Source organism: Procambarus clarkii, chromosome 29 (genome assembly GCF_040958095.1).
Source record: "Procambarus clarkii isolate CNS0578487 chromosome 29, FALCON_Pclarkii_2.0, whole genome shotgun sequence".
Classification (NCBI taxonomy): Eukaryota; Metazoa; Arthropoda; class Malacostraca; order Decapoda; family Cambaridae; genus Procambarus; species Procambarus clarkii.
The window spans coordinates 40,372,877-40,393,515 of record NC_091178.1 but is presented as its reverse complement, the minus strand read 5'-3'; the positions used below and the strand labels follow the sequence as shown (position 1 = coordinate 40,393,515).

The 20,639-nt window shown below is 40.2% G+C and overlaps 1 protein-coding gene across 1 annotated transcript; it reads right to left on the bottom strand.

Annotated features, from left to right (window-relative positions):
- On the bottom strand, positions 1–2,837 carry LOC123765132 (putative leucine-rich repeat-containing protein DDB_G0290503). The gene is made up of 2 exons (XM_069333162.1): positions 2,561–2,837; positions 1–710 (listed from the first exon to the last, which is right to left on the bottom strand). The coding sequence occupies exons 1-2, from the start codon at positions 2,835–2,837 to the stop codon at positions 1–3; spliced, it is 987 nt and encodes a 328-aa protein (XP_069189263.1).
- Positions 2,838–20,639: the final 17,802 nt, after the last annotated feature.

Below are 20,639 nucleotides of genomic sequence, written 5' to 3'. Positions count from 1 at the left end.
TTAAAGGAAATATGCTTGAAAAAAATGAATTATATCGCTATTCGAAAATGTAGGTTTTGTATAAAGTCGCTCTAATGTTTCAATATTATATTTATTTGCTTCATTTATATTCTTTACTAATGTATTATATTCGTCATACTTTATATTTTTAGAATTTTCACAATCTAGTAGTTTTTGTTGGCATTCCTGAACATAATGGTTTTGGGATACTAATAAATTATTATATTCTTCTTTTTCTGATAGTTTATCATCTTTGCATTTTTGTAGGGCTTGTTGGCATTCCAGAAATTGCATTTTCTGGATCCTTATATCGTTTTCACATGCAGCTAATTTTAGTTGGTATTCCTTAAGAGACATTAAATTTATATATATTTTCATATTTAATTCTTCTTGTTGTTGACGACTTATACTAGTATTATTTGAATTTATTAAATCAGTTAGTTTTTCTTTTTCATCAGCTAAGTCTTTTATTTGTTTGTCTTTGTCTTCGAAGATATGTTGAAATTGTCTGTCTTTCTCATCTAACATAAATGCATATTCTGTTTCATACTGTTTCTTTTCATCATCGTATTGGATTATAAGCTTCATTTGATTATCTTGAAGAGTTGAATTTTCCTTCTTTAAATTCTCTATTTCATTTTCTTGGTCTCCTAATTTCTTTGTAAGCTGCACAATAGTAAGTTCTAAATCTCTCACATTTGTATTTAAATCTGTTATTGTGGCATCTTGATATCCACATTTATTTTCTAATTCACTTTTTTCATTCTCGCATTCATTACATTTTTTATTCAAATGAGCTATTGTTTGTTTTTGTTGATTCTGACTCTTAAGAGGATATGTTTCAGTTATTAATTTAATATATCGATCAGAGATAGTAAACAAATGAAGCATTTTATTCAAATATAAAATTATTCTTTTATCATCATCATTCACAACAACAAAATTGTTAATAAGAGTTTTTATGAATATACGTTCTCTCAAACCCGAGGAACCATTGTCTGGGAATGTTATAGTATTCAAGATTATTTTAACAATTTCACTCATTTTTTTTTAAATTATTGATTTAATATAATTCTACGATCAGGTGACAAAAATTAAGCAAGAAAAAGAAGGATGAGTGGGGCTTCATTTTCAAACAGGTAAAATAAATTATTTATTTATTTACCTGATTCTCATAGAAATTGTAGGGGACGATGATGGATTGAGAGAATTAATTGGAGGAGGAGGAGGAGATGGTGGGTGTGTTGAGTAAGTAGGAGGAGATAGTGGTTTCGGAAAAGGAACTTTTTTGGATGCTCCATTCCCTTATACCCCTTCTCAACATAGAAATTTGTTTCTTCTGTTCTTTAAACATTTTATACAAAACTGACAAATTTTGTTGAATAATATGGTTTTCATGTTTCAGCTTATTAATATTCAGCAATAGTTGCTGTTGTGTTCTGGGTCCTGCTAATTTCGGAGGCAATGGGTCCACTGGAACTGTAGCAGCGAAAGTGGATGTTCTGCTTAAGTCTAAAATGACTCCTGTGTTATAGGCACTGCCTGAGACACGTACTAAAGACCTTGACAATTGCATGTCATCAAATTCATATGGTGCAACCATTATGAAAAACAGTATGTGCTCTCTTATTTTATGTGATCAATTGTTATCCACTTCCCTAGAAAGAAACTTCCAACAGAAAAAGGGTGGTTGTAGACCAGTTGATGGACAGATTGGTTGGGTGGTTGTAGATCAGTTGACAGACAAGTTGGTTGATTGGCTTGACTAGTTTGTGGAATGGTTGTTTGCTTCTTCAGTTCCGTCAGAGATTGAATAGTACTGCTTGTTTGTTCACTTTCACTGTCTAGAAAGTTATATCAAGAGGTAGTATGTAGTGTAGTGTGCTTGGATTGCGACTCTACCACTAATTAATCCATAAACTGTGTTCTGCTGCAGGCTACCTTAGTGACACTTTTATACTACCTTAAAGACAAAAAAAAAATAGAAATATCTATTTTGAAAGGATACACACACACACATTGGTATAACTAAACTACAACTTTTCCTCATCTGAGATTATATCTGGGGAGAGGAATAATATTTCGTTAATAATAATTATAAGGTATTTATTATAGGAATAATAGGATTTGAAATTCATATATTTCCAGCCGGGTTGATAGATAGGATACATTATGTTATGTAAATGGTCTAAAATCATCCTTATTACTGTAGGTGTGGACATATTTTTGTATCCAACACAACTTTCTTGACAATGATGTTTTCTAATTTCTTAGAAGAGTCTTGGGTATGAAGTATTTTCAATATGGTCTCCCTCAGCACCTTCAGCCACCAGCACATCTGTACGTTCATTTCCATAAATTCAAACATGTTAGGCTTTGCAGTATTGCTCTCGATTCGTACATATCATATCATTATCACACATCTAAAATATTCTTTACTATGATATAATTGCTTTAATAGTATATTTTATCTCAGCTCTGCAAATTGGACATGTGGATATGTTTGATGCACATTTGAAACAAGTGCATATGTGATTACAAGGTAAAAACATTAACTCACTCTCCTTCTCCATACAAATCTTACACTCAATCACTCTGTGTCTAATTGTACCTTCTGACTTTGGGAGAGCGGCAACTTGATCAGTTATTCTACCAAATAATGGTTGTGGGTTAGAATCACCAGACATTGGTGGGCTTGGGACAACATCAACTTCAGTCAATGTCAATTCATCAACTATTGTAGATTCTACTTGCTGATTGGGGTAAGAAGCCAACTCAGTTCCATCAGACATTGGTTGGCTTGGGACAATATCAACTTCAGCCAATGCCAATTCCATTAAAGTTGTAGATGATTCTACTTGTTGGTTTTGGTCAGAGGCCAACTCAGTTCCATCAGACATTGGTTGGCTTGGGACAACATCAACTTCAGCCAATGCCAATTCCATTAAAGTTGTTGATGATTCTACTTGTTGGTTTTTGGTCAGAAGCCAACTCAGTTCCATCAGACATTGGTTGGCTTGGGACAACATCAACTTCAGCCAATGCCAATTCCATTAAAGTTGTAGATGATTCTACTTGTTGGTTTGTGTCAGAAGCCAACTCATTTCTATCAGACATGGGTGGGCTTGGGACAACATCAACTTCAGCCAGTGCCAATTTATTTACTAGAAGTTTTCTAACTTCGTCTTCTATGTACTGTAAGACTGCTTCAATAAATGACGCAATGTCAAAGAAAGGTAACCCCTTCTCTTTGAGTTGATTATGATACGTTGTCATCACATGATCTTCCTGGAAACCTGTTACGACCCTGGGTTCTCCAGTGGAAACCAGAGGTCAAAATTGAGCTATTAAACTTTCTGGTAGTACAGTTGGGCATCTAGAATGTCAATTGTTTGTATCTTCCCTGCCAGACGTAAGACTATTATTGTTTCTCAAAGAGCATTTAAAGACTGAGCTGGGGTTGATTATTAAATAATAACATAGGCACCAACGTTGCTTACTAATACTTTCTAATCATTCATAAAGTAACAATACGTTGCATAGGGGAAGATCTTTAATGTGCTTAGCTGCACGATCAATTAGGCTCCTCCCGGCACCACGATGAGGGAGGCAGCTGGTGGCTAGCTCGCTCTTCTCTGTGGCTGGTGTCGTGCGGTTAAGACCTACTCTGTGGCTGTATCCCTACTCTCCTCCCTTCTCCTCTTACTTATTTCCCTTACCTGAAGTTCCTGTATCCTTAAGCTAAGTACGGGGCATTAGTGAGTGTGCCTACTCTGGTAGTAACTATTGGTGAGACCTGGGGTTAGTATTTGCCAGTGTTTTGTTTACCCTAAGTGTTGTGTTTTGTATTAGGGTACCACATGGTCTCACTACCCTAAGCTGCATCCAGCTTCAGTGCTTATCCTGTAGTATTTTAACCTAGCTTGTTATTAGTGTAAACCTTGTATCCTGTCTATGTGGACCAAGGCTTTTAACGTAAGATAGTGTGGTAAAGTTATTATTATTATTGTTATTGGTGTGAGTGTATATGGGGGGTTGTTAAGGGGTTAATAAATAAGTACATGAATTACAGAGTATCTCTTCTTCCAAGGTGGGAACGCAGTGATCAACCCTTAGACTAACATATATGGTCTTGTAGCAAGTTATTACTGCTGTGGATAGTTTATTTTGGGGGCCGGGCTTTTTAGCTCTCCCATATTTGATACTCTTGTCTTCTAACTACCTTTACCCCTTAATATTACCAGAACCCCATAGAAGCCCCACTCATATTATTTGTAACAAGTGGTTGGCCAGTCCGGGAGGAACATTATAAGTGTAAAAAATTAGATTCTTGAGTGCCAAAATTAAAATTTTTTATTTCCGCAGAACGGTTGTGTGCTAGCCTAGGGTCCAGCTCATCTAGCAAAGGACATTCTTGCACTGACTGGACACCCAGCTGGATCCCTTCACGATTAAGGTTAGTGTGGCCTTGTGTTAGGGGCCGTGCAAATTTTTGTTTTTTCCAATTTTTATTTTTTAATTTTTTCTTTGGCTGGGAGTTAAAATTATTAGTGATGTCTTTTGAAATGCAGGAACTGGCAAGGGAGCCTTCAGTGGTAGAGATAAAGAAACTTAAAAAGTCTAATTTAGTATTGTTAGGCCAGGAATTTGGCCTAGAATTAAATGTCGCAGATAAAAAGTGGACTTTGGTGAATGAAATATTACAACATTGTATTGATGAACAACTATTGGCAAGTGAGACACCTTTATGCCAGCCTAGCCAAGCAGAAAGTGCAACTCATAGGGAAAGTGAATTAGCTTTAGAGTTAGCAAAAATAAAATTAGAGGAGCAAAAACTCAAAACCGAGGAGGCTAGAATTAGAGCGAATGCCACTGGACCTCCACCTGCCGGGGATTCAAACCCCAGGCATTATGAGAAAAAGCATAATTTGCCTGAATTTTCCGAGTCTGACCCTGAAAGGTTTTTCAACCATTTTCAGAGAGTGGCCACGTCCATGAACTGGCCAAAGGAAGAGTGGGTGAAAATCCTACAGGGAAGACTTAGGGGTAAAGCACAAGATATTTTTATAAACATGCCTGACGACGAGTGTTTCGAATATGATAAAGTCAGGGAATGTATTTTGCGGGCATATGAAATTACTCCTGAAGCTCACCGCCAAGTTTATCGTAACCTTAGGCCTACTCACAACCAACCGCTCACTGAATTTGTGAATGATCAAATTCGATTATATGATAGATGGATTCGCTCGGCGAAAGCCGAAACATACGAGGCCCTCAGGAACCTAATTTTAACCCCTTAACTGCGTTGCCTCCAAATGTGACACCCCCGCAGTGCGCAGGAAATAAATTCTCTGGAAAAAATTCTTTTTTCTTTTTGAAGTGTCAAAAACCCTTCCCTCAGTATGGGTATGAAAAAAAAATGTCGAAATTGTACTTACTTTGGCTGCTATGGGGTCCGGAAGTTGGGGCGTGACGTCATCATTCCCCGTGCGCCCGTGCCATAAGCTCTCGGGGGCGGTGGGGCGCTCGGGGCGGGGTGCGCGAGTTGCCGCGAATATATTTTCGTTCATTTTTTGCGCACCTTTCCAAATACATTTTAATTGTTTTTATGTGCCAATCCAATGTATAATGAACACGTACACTATAATATCGCAGTACAACATCCGTACTGTCCGTAGACACTGTGTTACGTGCATGAAACTTGTGTACACATATGCAGCACATATTTACTATGTATCGTGCTAATTTGTGTATATATATACAATCTATTTACACACTATACACTGTCACACACTATATACATTCACCATCAACACGTTCAGAACACCGCGAGTGAGAGCTGCCACACCCAGCCAGCTCTCCCTCACTTCTCCAACATTGTATTTGCCAACTTTGCCCCTCCCATCATACAGTTATTCACACCAATGTTTCATGTTCATTTATGTATATTTACAACATATATACTCACTATACACTGTCACACACTATATACATTTACCATCAACACATTCAGAACATTACGTAGCAGCTGCTTTGTATGGGCTAATAGCAGCTGCCTCGTATGGGCCAATAGCAGCTGCCTCGTATGGGCCAATAGCAGCTGCCTCGTATGGGCCAACGAAGAGAAAGGAAGCGCAGGCCCCTCAGAAAGTAAAGGAAGTACCTAAGCAAACATTAGTTGTGGGAGATTCCCAGATAAGGTATTTGGATAGAACGTTTTGTGCTAGAGATAGGGGGAACAGGTTAAGGGTTTGCTATCCCGGAGCATTGGTGATATTATAAACAACATGAATGATATTATGGCTGGTAATGGGAACAATCCCATTATTTGCATTAGCGTGGGAGGAAATGATGTTGGTCGAGTTAGGAGTGAGGAACTGATTCAGAGGTATAAAACAGCCATAGAGTTAGTTAGGAGCAAGGGAGGAATCCCGATCATATGTGGCATTCTTCCAAGAAAGGGAGTGGGAAATGAATGGATATCGAGGGCACTTGGTGTCAATTGCCGGCTGGAAAGATATTGCAAATCAAATGCAATATCTTTCATAGACAACTGGGAACACTTCTATGGAAAAATGAAATGTATGCTCGTGATGGGGTGCATCTATCGAGAGCTGGGGTTGTTGCTGTTGCGAACTCGTTAGAAGAAGTGGTTAGAGGTGTTTGTTTGGGTTTAAACTGTTAGTAGATAGAGGTATGGGAATTGATTTGGAGGAAGGAGGTAATAAAAGTATGTGTTTGTGGGAGAAAGGAATTGGCAAAACGATCAGGGAAACAGAAGGTCCGCAAAATAACAATTCACTTAGGGTATATTACACTAACAGTAGAAGTCTAAGAAATAAAATTAACGAATTAAATGCTCTTGTCTGCACAGAAAAAATAGATATTATTGCAATTACCGAAACGTGGATGAATGTAGAAAATAGAGAACTATTAGCTGAATATCAAATATATGGATTTAAACTATTTCACACAGATAGATATATTAGACGAGGAGGTGGAGTAGCCATATATGTTAGGGACAATTTGAAATGTAGTCTCAAAGAGGGAATCAAAACAGAGCCACACACAGAAACTATTTGGATTGAATTAAACGAAAAAACTAATAATATTATAATAGGAGTAATATATAGGCCACCAAATTTAGACAGAATGGAAGCAAAGCATCTATGGGATGAAATATCTAGAGCATCTAGATCTAACAGTATTTATGTCATGGGTGACTTTAATTTTAGCGGAATAAACTGGTTGAACAAAACAGGGAATAGTGAAGCAGAAGATTTTCTAGAATTAATTGACGATTGCTTTCTTACGCAACACATTAAGGAACCAACACGGGAAAATAATATTTTAGATTTAGTGTTAACTAACAGGGAAACGCAAATTAATGACATCGAAATAGGGAGTGAGCTAGGGAGCAGTGATCACAAAGAAATCAGATTTAGCATAGAATGGAATAGACCAGTAGGAGAAAATTCTGTTAAAGTGCCAGATTTTCGAAAAGCTGATTTTAATAGCCTAAGAAATTTTTTGGGTCAAATTGATTGGAAAGTATTGGGTATGGGGTGTGGGCCGGTCTTGGAGCGAGATATGAACCCAGCGATAGGTGACTTAAATGGGGATTTCGATGTGGATTCAATATATAACTTATTTAAGAATATTCTAAACAAAGCACAGGAACGTAGTATACCATACAAATTGAATAGATCGAATACTAATGACCCAAAGTGGATAACAAAGAATTTGAAGAACCTTATAGGTAAAAAGAGAGCTTGGTACAAAAGAATTAAAAATGGGGAGGTCACTTTAGAACAGGAATTCGTACAACTGGTTAGAAATGTTAAAAAAGAGATAAGGAAAGCAAAAAGAAACTATGAAGTTCGCATAGCAGGGCAAGCAAAGACAAATCCTAAAGGGTTTTTTCAGTTATATCGTACTAAGACTAGGGAAAGGATAGGTCCATTAAAAACTGAGACAGGTCAAATAACAGATAGTGATGAAGAGATGAGTAGTATTTTTAATAAATATTTTGTATCTGTATTTACTAAAGAGGAACTTAACAATATGCCTTCAGCCGAACAAGTCTATGTGGGTGGGGACGAGGACAGGTTGACGAGTTTAGCAGTTACCAGGGAGGATGTTCTTAAACAAATAGTAAAACTCAAACCAAACAAATCCCCAGGGCCGGATGAAGTGTTTGCCAGGGTGCTTAAAGAATGCAAAGAGGAGCTTTGTGACCCACTGTCAACCATATTTAATAAATCAATAGAGTCAGGCAGAGTGCCAGAGTTTTGGAAAGTTGCTAATGTGATACCAGTTTTTAAGAAAGGAGATAGATCACTTGCGTCTAACTATCGACCAATTAGCCTAACGTCTATTGTGGGAAAGTTACTCGAATCTATAATAGCAAATAAAATTCGTCTTCATCTTGAAAAACATAAATTAATAATTGAGTCGCAACATGGTTTTATAAATGGCCGTTCATGTTTAACAAATTTGTTATCTTTTTATTCTAGCATTGTTGAGGCAGTTGATAGTGGTAAGGATTGCGATGTTGTATACCTTGACTTTAGCAAAGCTTTTGATACAGTGCCACATGAAAGACTGATTAAAAAGATAGAGTCTCATGGTATTGGGGGTGCTATATTAAGCTGGATTAGGGCATGGCTATACCAAAGGAAACAGAGAGTTAGTATAAATGAATGGAAATGAATGGATATCGAGGGCACTTGGTGTCAATTGCCGGCTGGAAAGATATTGCAAATCAAATGCAATATCTTTCATAGACAACTGGGAACACTTCTATGGAAGAAATGAAATGTATGCTCGTGATGGGGTGCATCTATCGAGAGCTGGGGTTGTTGCTGTTGCGAACTCGCTAGAAGAAGTGGTTAGAGGTGTTTGTTTGGGTTTAAACTGTTAGTAGATAGAGGTATGGGAATTGATTTGGAGGAAGGAGGTAATAAAAGTATGTGTTTGTGGGAGAAAGGAATTGGCAAAACGATCAGGGAAAGAGAAGGTCCGCAAAATAACAATTCACTTAGGGTATATTACACTAACAGTAGAAGTCTAAGAAATAAAATTAACGAATTAAATGCTCTTGTCTGCACAGAAAAAATAGATATTATTGCACTTACCGAAACGTGGATGAATGTAGAAAATAGAGAACTATTAGCTGAATATCAAATATATGGATTTAAACTATTTCACACAGATAGATATATTAGACGAGGAGGTGGAGTAGCCATATATGTTAGGGACAATTTGAAATGTAGTCTCAAAGAGGGAATCAAAACAGAGCCACACTCAGAAACTATTTGGATTGAATTAAACGAAAAAGCTAATAATATTATAATAGGAGTAATATATAGGCCACCAAATTTAGACAGAATGGAAGCAAAGCATCTATGGGATGAAATATCTAGAGCATCTAGATCTAACAGTATTTATGTCATGGGTGACTTTAATTTTAGCGGAATAAACTGGTTGAACAAAACAGGGAATAGTGAAGCAGAAGATTTTCTAGAATTAATTGACGATTGCTTTCTTACGCAACACATTAAGGAACCAACACGGGAAAATAATATTTTAGATTTAGTGTTAACTAACAGGGAAACGCAAATTAATGACATCGAAATAGGGAGTGAGCTAGGGAGCAGTGATCACAAAGAAATCAGATTTAGCATAGAATGGAATAGACCAGTAGGAGAAAATTCTGTTAAAGTGCCAGATTTTCGAAAAGCTGATTTTAATAGCCTAAGAAATTTTTTGGGTCAAATTGATTGGAAAGGCTTGGGTATGGGGTGTGGGCCGGTCTTGGAGCGAGACATGAACCCAGCGATAGGTGACTTAAATGGGGATTTCGATGTGGATTCAATATATAACTTATTTAAGAATATTCTAAACAAAGCACAGGAACGTAGTATACCATACAAATTGAATAGATCGTATACTAATGACCCAAAGTGGATAACAAAGAATTTGAAGAACCTTATAGGTAAAAAGAGAGCTTGGTACAAAAGGATTAAAAATGGGGAGGTCACTTTAGAACAGGAATTCGTACAACTGGTTAGAAATGTTAAAAAAGAGATAAGGAAAGCAAAAAGAAACTATGAAGTTCGCATAGCAGGGCAAGCAAAGACAAATCCTAAAGGGTTTTTTCAGTTATATCGTACTAAGACTAGGGAAAGGATAGGTCCATTAAAAACTGAGACAGGTCAAATAACAGATAGTGATGAAGAGATGAGTAGTATTTTTAATAAATATTTTGTATCTGTATTTACTAAAGAGGAACTTAACAATATGCCTTCAGCCGAACAAGTCTATGTGGGTGGGGACGAGGACAGGTTGACGAGTTTAGCAGTTACCAGGGAGGATGTTCTTAAACAAATAGTAAAACTCAAACCAAACAAATCCCCAGGGCCGGATGAAGTGTTTGCTAGGGTGCTTAAAGAATGCAAAGAGGAGCTTTGTGACCCACTGTCAACCATATTTAATAAATCAATAGAGTCAGGCAGAGTGCCAGAGTTTTGGAAAGTTGCTAATGTGATACCAGTTTTTAAGAAAGGAGATAGATCACTTGCGTCTAACTATCGACCAATTAGCCTAACGTCTATTGTGGGAAAGTTACTCGAATCTATAATAGCAAATAAAATTCGTCTTCATCTTGAAAAACATAAATTAATAATTGAGTCGCAACATGGTTTTATAAATGGCCGTTCATGTTTAACAAATTTGTTATCTTTTTATTCTAGCATTGTTGAGGCAGTTGATAGTGGTAAGGATTGCGATGTTGTATACCTTGACTTTAGCAAAGCTTTTGATACAGTGCCACATGAAAGACTGATTAAAAAAATAGAGTCTCATGGTATTGGGGGTGCTATATTAAGCTGGATTAGGGCATGGCTATACCAAAGGAAACAGAGAGTTAGTATAAATGGAATCAAGTCAGAGTGGGAAAATGTTGTAAGTGGAGTGCCTCAAGGCTCTGTCCTGGGACCTCTGTTGTTTATAATATATATAAATGATTTAGATTCAGGTTTGAGTAGCAACATTTGCAAATTTGCCGATGATACGAAAATCGGTAGGGAAATTAATTCGGAGGAGGACTCACTATCACTTCAAGTTGATCTAGATAGGGTTTTGAAATGGTCAAAGGATTGGCAGATGCAGTTTAATGCTGATAAATGTAAAGTTCTGAGGTTAGGTAATGATGATAGAGTTACAAGATACGAGCTAGATGGTGTTGTGATTGCGAAGTCGGATTGCGAAAGGGATCTGGGAGTTATGATTAGTAAGAATTTAAAACAAAAGGATCAATGCATAAATGTTCGTAATAAGGCAAATCGGACACTTGGATTTATTAATCGCAGCGTTAGTAACAAGACACCTGGTGTGGTTCTCAAGCTATATCTTGCTCTAGTTAGGCCCCATTTAGATTATGCAGTTCAGTTTTGGTCGCCATATTATAGAATGGATATAAATTCACTTGAACGTGTCCAGCGTAGGATGACTAAGTTAATTCCCCAAATTAGAAATCTTTCATATGAAGAAAGATTAACAAAGCTTAAGTTGCATTCACTGGAAAGGCGAAGAGTTAGGGGTGACATGATAGAGGTTTACAAGTGGATGAATGGACATAACAAAGGGGATATTAATAGGGTATTAAAAGTATCAACACAGGACAGAACACGAAATAATGGATATAAATTGGATAAGTTTAGATTTAGGAAAGACTTGGGTAAATACTGGTTCAGTAACAGGGTTGTTGATTTGTGGAACCAATTGCCGCGTAACATTGTGGAGGTGGGGTCCCTCGATTGTTTCAAGCACGGGTTGGACAAGTATATGAGTGGGATTGGGTGGTTATAGAATAGGAGCTGCCTCGTATGGGCCAATAGGCCTTCTGCAGTTACCTTTGTTCTTATGTTCTTATGTTCTTATGTTCTTAAATGGAATCAAGTCAGAGTGGGAAAATGTTGTAAGTGGAGTGCCTCAAGGCTCTGTCCTGGGACCTCTGTTGTTTATAATATATATAAATGATTTAGATTCAGGTTTGAGTAGCAACATTTGCAAATTTGCCGATGATACGAAAATCGGTAGGGAAATTAATTCGGAGGAGGACTCACTATCACTTCAAGTTGATCTAGATAGGGTTTTGAAATAGTCAAAGGATTGGCGGATGCAGTTTAATGCTGATAAATGTAAAGTTCTGAGGTTAGGTAATGATGATAGAGTTACAAGATACGAGCTAGATGGTGTTGTGATTGCGAAGTCGGATTGCGAAAGGGATCTGGGAGTTATGATTAGTAAGAATTTAAAACAAAAGGATCAATGCATAAATGTTCGTAATAAGGCAAATTGGACACTTGGATTTATTAATCGCAGCGTTAGTAACAAGACACCTGGTGTGGTTCTCAAGCTATATCTTGCTCTTGTTAGGCCCCATTTAGATTATGCAGTTCAGTTTTGGTCGCCATATTATAGAATGGATATAAATTCACTTGAACGTGTCCAGCGTAGGATGACTAAGTTAATTCCCCAAATTAGAAATCTTTCATATGAAGAAAGATTAACAAAGCTTAAGTTGCATTCACTGGAAAGGCGAAGAGTTAGGGGTGACATGATAGAGGTTTACAAGTGGATGAATGGACATAACCGGGGGGATATTGGTAGGGTATTAAAAGTATCAACACAGGACAGAACACGAAACAATGGGTATAAATTGGATAAGTTTAGATTTAGGAAAGACTTGGGTAAATACTGGTTCAGTAACAGGGTTGTTGATTTGTGGAACCAATTGCCGCGTAACATTGTGGAGGTGGGGTCCCTCGATTGTTTCAAGCACGGGTTGGACAAGTATATGAGTGGGATTGGGTGGTTATAGAATAGGAGCTGCCTTGTATGGGCCAATAGGCCTTCTGCAGGTACCTTTGTTCTTATGTTCTTATGTTAATAGCAGCTGCCTCGTATGGGCCAATAGCAGCTGCCTCGTATGGGCCAATAGCAGCTGCCTCGTATGGGCTAATAGCAGCTGCCTCGTATGGGCCAATAGCAGCTGCCTCGTATGGGCCAATAGCAGCTGCCTCGTATGGGCCAATAGCAGCTGCCTCGTATGGGCCAATAGCAGCTGCCCCGTATGGGCCAATAGCAGCTGCCCCGTATGGGCCAATAGCAGCTGCCCGTATGGGCCAATAGCAGCTGCCCCGTATGGGCCAATAGCAGCTGCCTCGTATGGGCCAATAGCAGCTGCCTCGTATGGGCCAATAGCAGCTGCCCCGTATGGGCCAATAGCAGCTGCCCCGTATGGGCCAATAGCAGATGCCCCGTATGGGTCAATAGCAGATGCCCCGTATGGGCCAATAGCAGCTGCCTCGTATGGGCCAATAGCAGCTGCCCCGTATGGGCCAGTAGCAGCTGCCGCATATGGGCCAATAGCAGCTGCCTCGTATGGGCCAATAGGAGCATTTGGCCATGAACACATTCAGAACACCTCGAGTGAGAGCAGCCACACCCAGCCAGTCTCCCTCACTCCAACATCTTACTCGCCAACATTGCTCCTCCCACCATATTGCTATAGTTCTTATTACACATGTTCTATATACCTATCTACATGTTTTATTTACCAGAACTATGCAAGTAAGCCGGTATTGTGTCCAAACAGTACAGTGGCCACCATACACTGCATGAAAAATCACACAGCAGACGACGCTACGATTACGTCTCCTCCCTCACCAAAATAGCTCTTCTCAACATTCTCCTGTTGCTGTTCTTACACTATATACACACACTATATATACCCATGTACATATGTGTTGCCCATAGCGAACCACTAAGCTAGTATGGTGAGCAAAACAAGAGTGGCAGCCACACAAACAGAATGAGGCTACCTCAATTCTCGCCCTCCCTCATCAAAATTCCTCCTTCCACAATACTACGCACAACGCTAATTATAACCACAATCCTGCTATTATCACAATCCTGGTCACTAATTCCTGTAAATGAATAATTGACCACACGTTTATTTTGAAAAGGAACCTAAGAAATCATTTGAAGATTCCTAGATGAACGAAATAATGCTGTGGTGCTGTGGCTAGCGCTGTGAACATCGTGAACAGCATTGAATCGCTGATATTTGAACATTGTACCCAGTCATTATCACACTCAGGCTCTAATATAACACTATCATAGCTAAATAACACAAGTTATATATATATTTTGACATTATTAGGCGATGCTGTGGTCACATGCTGAACAGCAGTGCTGTGCGCTCATGCTGCGAGCGCCAGCCTTGGTTGCTCACACACTACTGAGGCTCCCACACCCGGGAATGTGGACCACGATTTTTTTTAAAGATGGCGTCTGTTTACAAGAGCCCTGAGGAAGCTGATGTGAACCCCCATGTAGCCGCGGGATTTTTGAATGGAACGTGGAAAATACAAATACCCGGAGGCGCGTTGCGCAAACCAGACGTGAGCCTGCAAGCGCGTTGCGCAGTTTAAGGGTTAATGGAGCATTTTATAGCTGTTATGCCAGAGAACGTATCACAGTACATTAAAGGAAGGATAGAGTTAAATTCTAAAATAGGGGATTTGGCCAAGTTGGCAGAAAACTACCAATTGGCGGGCAAAAGGCCCAATAAAAATAATTATACCCCACAGAGTAGCAAACCTTATACCCACAGCCAGTCCAGACCAGCTCATTCTAACCCTTTACCTAATGCACCTTCTGTTTCAGACATAACTAACCCTGTTAAAGTGTCTAGCCCAACGGCACCTAAAGGTGAACCGAAGGGTAATTCTGTTAGTAATGTCTCTTCTCCCCGACGTTTTTGTGGTCACTGTAATCGTCCAAACCACACTATTAGCCGTTGTTGGCAACTGCACCCTGAAAAAAGACCCAATGCTCTAGTTGTGACACAGGGCTTGAGGCTTTCAGAAGGGTTAGGGAGTAAGACCTCCAACCCACAGTGGTTGGACTTGCTTACCCCATTCTTATCGAAAGGGAGACTACTTTTGTCTGAGGGTTCTTCCTGGAAGGACGTGGTGATCTTCCGAGACACCGGTGCCATCCAGACTTTAATTTTAGAGAGTGCGTTGCAAGGTGCCAACACTCTCGACACTGGAGAGGTGGTACTGGTCGAGGGTGTCACTAGTGATACTCGGGCAGTACCCCTCCATAAGGTTACCCTGGAATCTGATTTCCACAAGGGTGTTTGTACAGTCGGAGTCACTTCATACCTACCTTTCCCTAATGTTGATGTAATAGTTGGTAATGATTTAGCAGGGGATAAGGTAGGGGACTCCAGACTGCCTATTATGTTGCCTACCCCTAAGGTTTGCCTGGATCCACCCGCCGCAGAGGATAATGTTGTGTACCCTGCGTGCGCGGTGACCAGGTCTATGGGACTTAAATGTAAGGGCAGCCCTGTGCTTGCCAAGGTGGTAAATCCCGAGGTCACGAGGAGCTTTCCGAGTGGTGAAAACCAAGTGGACCTCGCAGACACATTCATGGCCCGACTCGATGACGTGGCCGAGGACATTGTGGAGAGCCTGCCACTGCCGTCTACCGAGAGTAGTGGGGAGGTGGAGGAGAACACTGTTGAGCCTCGGCCAATGGCATCTGACCAAGGCCTGGATGCCTCCTTGAGTGAGTTACAGAAAGCTGACCCCACTCTTGCAGATTGTCATGAAACAGCCGTCTCTATGGAGGAAATTGTAGACGCAGCAACTGGGTACTACTACAATGATCGGATTTTGATGAGAAAATGGAGACCACAGAGTGCTCCCTTGTCAAATGAGTGGGAGGTAGTCCACCAGGTTATGTTGCCGACCTGCTATAGAGAAAGAGTTTTGGCAGCTGCTCATGATGATCCTATGGGGGGACATCAAGGTATTAATATTACGTATCACAAAATTTTAAAGTATTTTTTCTGGCCCAAGCTGAAAAGCGATGTGGCAAAATTTTGTAATGCGTGTATTGTTTGTCAACTGGTTGGGAAACCAAACCAGACTCCACCTAAAGCTCCTCTAAGGCCTATTGTCATGCCAGAGGAACCATTTTCTCATGTGGTAATGGACTGTGTTGGACCATTACCTAGAACTAAGTCTGGTAATATTTACCTAATCACGATGATGTGTATCACTACTCGTTACCCAGAGGCTTTTGCTGTAAGGAACATCCGAGCAAAAACTGTTGTTGCTCGTATGTTGCAATTTTTTTCCACTTTTGGACTGCCTCGGGTCGTGCAAACTGACAATGGTACTTATTTTAAGTGTGATGTTTTCGAGCAATTTTGTAAGGGACATGGAATAACTCATAAGGTTTCCAGCCCATACCATCCACAGAGTCAGGGGGTAATTGAACGTTTCCATCTAACTCTGAAGCAGATGTTGAAGACATCGTGCGAGAGTTCCCACACCTTCTGGGATGAGAATTTACCATATGTTTTGTTTGCGGCTAGAGAGGGATTGCAATGTTCACTGGGCTGTTCTCCTTTTGAGTTAGTCTTTGGCCATAAAGTTCGTGGACCCTTGCAAATGTTACAGGAGAATCTGTTAGGGAACGTAACGTTAACCGAAGGTTCGGCTTTCTTTGCGCAACACCACTAGAGACTCAAGGACTGCAAGGTGGCTGCATTAAAGTATCTTGGCAAGGCCCAAGAAAAGATGAAAGAACGTAACGATGCTAAATCTAAGTTACGGGTATTTCAGCCGGGCGACCCTGTCCTGGTATTAAAGCCTCGACTAGGGAACACTATGTCCCACAAGTACGAAGGCCCCTACATTGTGACAGAAAAGACTGGGGACCTCACGTACAAAGTGAGGCACTCTGACAAACGTAACCAGGTAATGCTCATACATGTAAATCGACTGAAGAAGTTCCAGGGCCCCAGGCCCATTGCACTAACCAATGTTTCCATTTCCAGTGAGAGAGGGGATGATTGCTCTGGGGACCCAACTAATCTCATTTTCAATAATTCTAGTTCTGTGAATGCTGTGGAGGAACTGTCCCATTTGCAGATGGCCCAACGTAAAGAGGTGCAGTCGTTGGTTGATGAATTCTCCAGTCTGTTCGGGGAGGTCCCGACCCAGACTGATGCCATTTGCCATGATGTCGAGTTGACGGACTACACTCCCATTCGCCTTCAACCCTATCGGATGAGTCCAGAAAAGAAGGCCATCGTACGGAAGGAGGTCGACTTCTTGCTCCAGCACGGCCTCATCCGGCCGAGCCAGGGCTCTTGGTGCTCGCCCTGCCTTTTGGTCCCCAAACCAGACGGCTCCTGGCGATTATGCACCGACTATCGGCAGCTCAACAAGGTGACCATTGTGGATGCCTATCCGCTGCCCCTCCTCGAGGACTGCATCGACGAGTTGGGAAATGCCAAGTACGTTTCGAAATTCGACCTCTCGAGGGGGTATTATCAAATCCCACTCACTGAACGTGCTAAACAGCTCACTGCGTTCGTGACACCCGAGGGTGTTTTTGAGTATCAAGTGTTACCGTTCGGCTTGCGTAATGCCCCTGCCACGTTCCAGAGACTCATGAACTCTCTACTCGCTAAGGTGCCAAATTGTCGGGCGTATTTAGATGATATCGTGCTGTTTGACAGTAATTGGGCTGACCACATAGCTAGGTTACGCCAGTTGTTTGCCATCTTGAAAAGGGCAAATCTTACCTTAAATGCTAAAAAGTGTCATTTTGGCCAAGGCACAGTGACGTACCTTGGTTATGAAGTGGGCCAAGGAAAAGTGTTACCTCGGCAAGATAAAATCAATGCCATTCTGGAGTATCCAGTACTAAAGTCTAAAAAGGACGTTCAAAGATTTATCGGTATGTGTGCGTACTATCGACGTTTTTGTCAGAACTTTTCCAGTGTTGCCACTCCTCTCACAGACTTGTTGCGGAAAGCCGTTAAATTTAAGTGGTCATCAGACTGTGCAGAGGCATTTAAAAATTTGAAATTGATCTTAGCTTCCGCCCCAGTGTTTGCTAGTCCAAGGTTCGACCGACCGTTTAAAATTCATGTTGACGCGTCTGACTCGGGTGCTGGTGCAGTGTTGTTGCAAACTGGGGATGATCAGGTGGAACACCCAGTATATTATTACTCTGTGAAATTCGACAAGGCGCAACACAATTATTCAGTGGTAGAAAAAGAGGCGTTGGCGCTAGTGTTAACATGTAAAAAGTTCGAAGTTTACCTCACAGGTAATATAGTGGAAGTGTACACGGACCATAACCCACTAGTCTTCCTGACTCAGATGAAGGGTAAGAATAAACGCATCCTCAGGTGGGCGTTGTACCTACAGGACTTCAATCTTTCCATTACCCACCTACCGGGCAGACTCAACGTGATAGCCGACGCTCTGTCCCGGTTGCCTGAATAACATTCATCTGAGCCACAGAAAGCCATTTACCAACCGTCATGCTTTAGTTAATTTTTTTTAGGTTCTCCTGTGACATTAAATATTCCGTGTCCAATTTATTTACTTCCCTGTTCTTTTATTTTTGTTGTGTATGTTTTTTTTTTCTTTCAGAGAACTCCTTTGTTTTTTTTTTTGCAGAGAAATTGTTTTTGATTGATTTTTTGTTTTTGTCATATGTTTTTTCTTTTTATTCTCTGTATACTCTTACAAAAAAATATGACTACTATTCTAGTAGTCACATTTTTTTTTTCTCTGAAGGGGGGAGGAGTGTTACGACCCTGGGTTCTCCAGTGGAAACCAGAGGTCAAAATTGAGCTATTAAACTTTCTGGTAGTACAGTTGGGCATCTAGAATGTCAATTGTTTGTATCTTCCCTGCCAGACGTAAGACTATTATTGTTTCTCAAAGAACATTTAAAGACTGAGCTGGGGTTGATTATTAAATAATAACATAGGCACCAACGTTGCTTACTAATACTTTCTAATCATTCATAAAGTAACAATACGTTGCATAGGGGAAGATCTTTAATGTGCTTAGCTGCACGATCAATTAGGCTCCTCCCGGCACCACGATGAGGGAGGCAGCTGGTGGCTAGCTCGCTCTTCTCTGTGGCTGGTGTCGTGCGGTTAAGACCTACTCTGTGGCTGTATCCCTACTCTCCTCCCTTCTCCTCTTACTTATTTCCCTTACCTGAAGTTCCTGTATCCTTAAGCTAAGTACGGGGCATTAGTGAGTGTGCCTACTCTGGTAGTAACTATTGGTGAGACCTGGGGTTAGTATTTGCCAGTGTTTTGTTTACCCTAAGTGTTGTGTTTTGTATTAGGGTACCACATGGTCTCACTACCCTAAGCTGCATCCAGCTTCAGTGCTTATCCTGTAGTACTTTACCCTAGCTTGTTATTAGTGTAAACCTTGTATCCTGTCTATGTGGACCAAGGCTTTTAACGTAAGATAGTGTGGTAAAGTTATTATTATTATTGTTATTGGTGTGAGTGTATATGGGGGTTGTTAAGGGGTTAATAAATAAGTACATGAATTACAGAGTATCTCTTCTTCCAAGGTGGGAGCGCAGTGATCAACCCTTAGACTAACATATATGGTCTTGTAGCAAGTTATTACTGCTGTGGATAGTTTATTTTGGGGGCCGGGCCTTTTAGCTCTCCCATATTTGATACTCTTGTCTTCTAACTACCTTTACCCCTTAATATTACCAGAACCCCATAGAAGCCCCACTCATATCAGTTGTAACAAAACCCATTTAAATAAGGTGCTTAGTTATGTCTAGTTCCTTAATAAGTTTGTGTTGATCTTCATTGATATGGGTTATTGAAGGGTTTGTCTCATAAGGTGGCCTTTCCCCTTGAACCTGAAAAAAAGTTAATGTTACAAATGGCTTTTATAAAGATTAAAATAATAATAGTCAACCTTCATTTCAAGTTACTTAGCTGACATACCTGATCAATGAATTCTTTTCCTTTCATCAAGAAGAGGAAGGTACACTCTGGGTACCAGCGAGCATGTTCATCCCAAGGTATATCATCAGTTTCCCAGTTTCGAAGTCCATTCCCACAATGATAACAGCGCACATGATCACTTAAACCACAATAGAAGAATCCAGCTTCTGACAATTCAGTTGGTTTCTGCGTTACACGTTCAGGCCAATTGTTAAAGCTTGCTAGGCGACTTTCAAGTGTTAAGTATTCTTTTCGCTTGGCAATGGTATGTTGGTGAACTCCATTGTCTGTCATAGGACTTAGACCACAGACATCTATTCCTTGTCTATAGGACGAATTTTTACTATTTCTCAGTGGAATGGAATAACCCTCGAATTTTTCATTAAATATCAGTGGAAAATTTCCCACTGGTTGGTTTCGAATGAATTGACAATGGGGAAAGTGATACTGATGTTCGCCTCTGGGAGTGTCTCCTCTTTCCCAGGAACCAAGAATGCCTCGACAAAAGACACAAGCAACGTGGTCATTTGTTCGAAGATAGTAAAAGCCATCACGAGCCAAATCAGATGGTTCTAACCATTCAAGTGGCCAATCTATGTAGGTATCCAAACGTTCCTTTTCAAACCGCAAACTGTCATATGAATCAAACTTCTTAGAAATAGATCTTTTCACGTTCTGATTAAATGTGCATTCTGGTTTCTCTTTCTTATGTAAAGCAATGATTCTATTTTCATCTTTGTTTACGTTCGTGGCATCA